Here is a 2,668-nt window from a genome sequence, read left to right as displayed (position 1 = left end):
CTAGAACTTGCAAGACAAGTAATCCTATGACATTTCATGTAGCATGAATTATTGTTTTACCCTTGAGGTATTTAAGCCAGAAGTGGATATTCTTGTAAAATAACCTCAAGATGTGTAGTTGCTCTGCCAGCGGTAGAAGATAAGTCGGTGTAGTTCTGATAGCGAATATACCCCAAGTATACTGCCCTACAAATACTATACGTATGCTCGGTGTACTGTACGGGTATTGGGCTTATATAAGGGCCCTAGCCCTTCAAGTTAGGTGACTTTTCCCTTCTCTTCCTCACTCTAGAAGGTCCAAAAAATCCATGCTCCCTCTTCTCTCTATATTGTTTAATATCAATTAATAAAAGAGAAGATTTGAGAGCTTATTTATGGATCTCATTGTACTTTACATACAAGTTGATGCATATTCTGTACATTGGAGTGTATTGAAGGGAATAAACACTATCAAGTTCCAAAGGCTCTAGTGTAGTTTCTATTCCACCAGATCTTCAATTAGCATACTAACTAGCACCAGACCTAAACTATCTAATTTGTCATAATAATTTTACCAATTACAAGCTAAGTTGGATTTTACAAGTAGTGTTTTAAACAAAAACAAATATCAGTGTGAATAAATCTTTAATTAATTGTCAACTACTATGTAGTGTGATAGATACCTTTGTTACTCTTACCATTTCAAATGGATGATCACTGAAAAAGTATAGAACACATATATTACCTTGTAAAGAATGACGAGTGTTTCAAAAATCATCAATTAATTTGTTAAATCAAGAAGGAAGCTGAGAAAAGTTTGCTTATAGAACCCATATGTTCCTGAGTTCTCCATGCATACAAAAATACAAATGAAAAAAACCATAAGCGCTGAGAAGATTTGAATCAAAATGTGGTTAATATAGTGCTGAAATAAGCTAGATGGTGAGGATATATGGGAACAAACTAAAAGAATTCAGAATGGAATTGTTGCAAGTCGGCCTCTGTTAAGCATAGGAAACAAGAATTTGGCCCTGGAAAGTGAGAGCGTGTGTCTCAACCGGGAATCTGGGAAGTGATCATCATCATCCATGCGCAGAATATCAGCCACCGACAATCGGCCGCTTTGATGGAAAACATAATTCATGGACAGAGATCTTCTAATAATCTCTTGATTTTCCCAGCCATGATTATCCGCGATTGGGATCACACTATGCTGCCCATTATCCGCGATTGGAATCACACTATGCTGCCCATTATCCGCGATTGGAATCTCCGGTTCATCATCATCACTTGCTCTTTCTTGATCCATCGACAACACAATACTCGCCCGGCAAAGAGGGCAATTGGAGTTGGATTTAAGCCACGGATCAATGCACGCCACGTGGAAAGCATGGCGGCAACTCGGCAACAGCCGGAGCCGATCGTCGTCCTGAAATTCGCCGAGGCAAACCGGGCAATCTGAGCCGTCCACCGCTCCATCTCCCATTTTGTACTTAAAAACCGCGATGGACTTTATCCGGGCTTCACCCAGCCCGTTTTTGCCCGCGGGTTGATCCTCGTCGCTTGAACCGGGGTCCGGTTCGGTCGAGCCGGTCCGGTTCCGGCAGTACTTGGACATGACGGCGTAGTAGCTGATGAGGAGGAAACCGGTGGCGAGGATTCCGGCGATGGCGATTATGAGAGGGGAAAAGTAGGGGCGATGGGAATGGATCGGCGAGGAGGAGGGTGGAGGAGGAGGGGTGATCTTGTAATTACACCATTGTGGACAGTATAGGCTGCAGAATCCTTGAGAACAGTCCCTTGTGTTCCAATATGGCACCCAAGTTTTTGGATCACTCATTGCCACCATTTATTATTTTTTTTTTTTCAGATCAGATTCAAAGAAACTAACTAGTTTTTGGGTGTGTTCTGTTCTGTAGCACCATAACCTCTACCGTAATAAATGATCATCCAGGGCTTTTGGGTTTTGTAGATAATAATGGGATGGGAGGGCAACAATATAATTATCAATTGTAATACGAAGGACTAAGGTCTACCTTACATTATAGATTCTAATACAAAAATAATGTTTTTTTTTTAACTTAAACACTTAAACTCGATTTTCATTACCATTCTGTTGAACATAGTGACCATGTTTGGTAAATAATTAGCGTATCAGCTAATTTTGACATATTTGACCATTATTAATTATTTGACTTGGTTAAAAAAGTCAATATAAGTGTTTGGTTAATAAACTTTTTGTAACTCCAAAACACTACATTTCAAATGGCTACTCAAAGCAACCTTTTCAATTAGCCTTTTGAGAAAAGAAATTATATCAAACAGCTATCAGCTAACAGTTAATTTACCAAATACTTTTCTACAATCAGCTAATATTATCTTTACCAAACAGGGCCAGTGACTATTCCCCTTGCTAAATTGTAGGGAATTGATGGAACCCTTAACCTTTAATTTATGATGGATGAGTTCCTTCAACCACACCCCCAGATTATGCACATAATCTATTAACTGTAAATGCAAATACATACATAATTTATATGTTAATTGCAAAAGATATTATCTGAAAGTCATTTTGGACCAGAATGCATAATGCGTTCATGGTATAATTTGCAAACAGTTATCATATGAATGAAATGAACACAGAATTGAAATTAAAGAAAAAAATGGGCTGGCATCCTATTCACTTCCA

At 38.7% G+C, this 2,668-nt stretch overlaps 1 protein-coding gene across 2 annotated transcripts; it reads right to left on the bottom strand.

The window, feature by feature from the left end:
- Positions 1-742: 742 nt before the first annotated feature.
- On the bottom strand, positions 743-1,932 carry LOC116001827 (RING-H2 finger protein ATL52-like). 2 transcript variants are annotated; one of them, XM_031241778.1, is made up of 2 exons: positions 1,215-1,932; positions 743-1,181 (listed from the first exon to the last, which is right to left on the bottom strand). In XM_031241778.1, exons 1-2 carry the CDS (start codon positions 1,826-1,828, stop codon positions 953-955), a joined length of 843 nt encoding a protein of 280 aa, XP_031097638.1. In that variant the 5' UTR covers positions 1,829-1,932; the 3' UTR covers positions 743-952. The 2 variants fall into 2 exon arrangements, with proteins under 2 accessions (XP_031097638.1, XP_031097639.1); XM_031241779.1 differs by having other exon boundaries at positions 743-1,217; positions 1,251-1,932.
- Between the last annotated feature and the right edge of the window lie 736 nt (positions 1,933-2,668).

The sequence above is a fragment of the Ipomoea triloba genome, chromosome 13 (genome assembly GCF_003576645.1).
Source record: "Ipomoea triloba cultivar NCNSP0323 chromosome 13, ASM357664v1".
Taxonomy (NCBI): domain Eukaryota; kingdom Viridiplantae; phylum Streptophyta; class Magnoliopsida; order Solanales; family Convolvulaceae; genus Ipomoea; species Ipomoea triloba.
Note: the sequence above shows the minus strand (reverse complement) of the source record. Positions and strands in the feature narration are given on the sequence as shown.

Bases quoted from the DNA above. Each gene is read 5' to 3' on its own strand.
- LOC116001827 (XM_031241778.1), bottom strand. From the start codon at position 1,828: ATGGTGGCAATGAGTGATCCAAAAACTTGGGTGCCATATTGGAACACA. The intron at 1,182-1,214 runs TCCAATCGCGGA...GCATAGTGTGAT, and splicing joins AATGGGCAGCATAGTGTGAT to CCCAATCGCGGATAATCATG.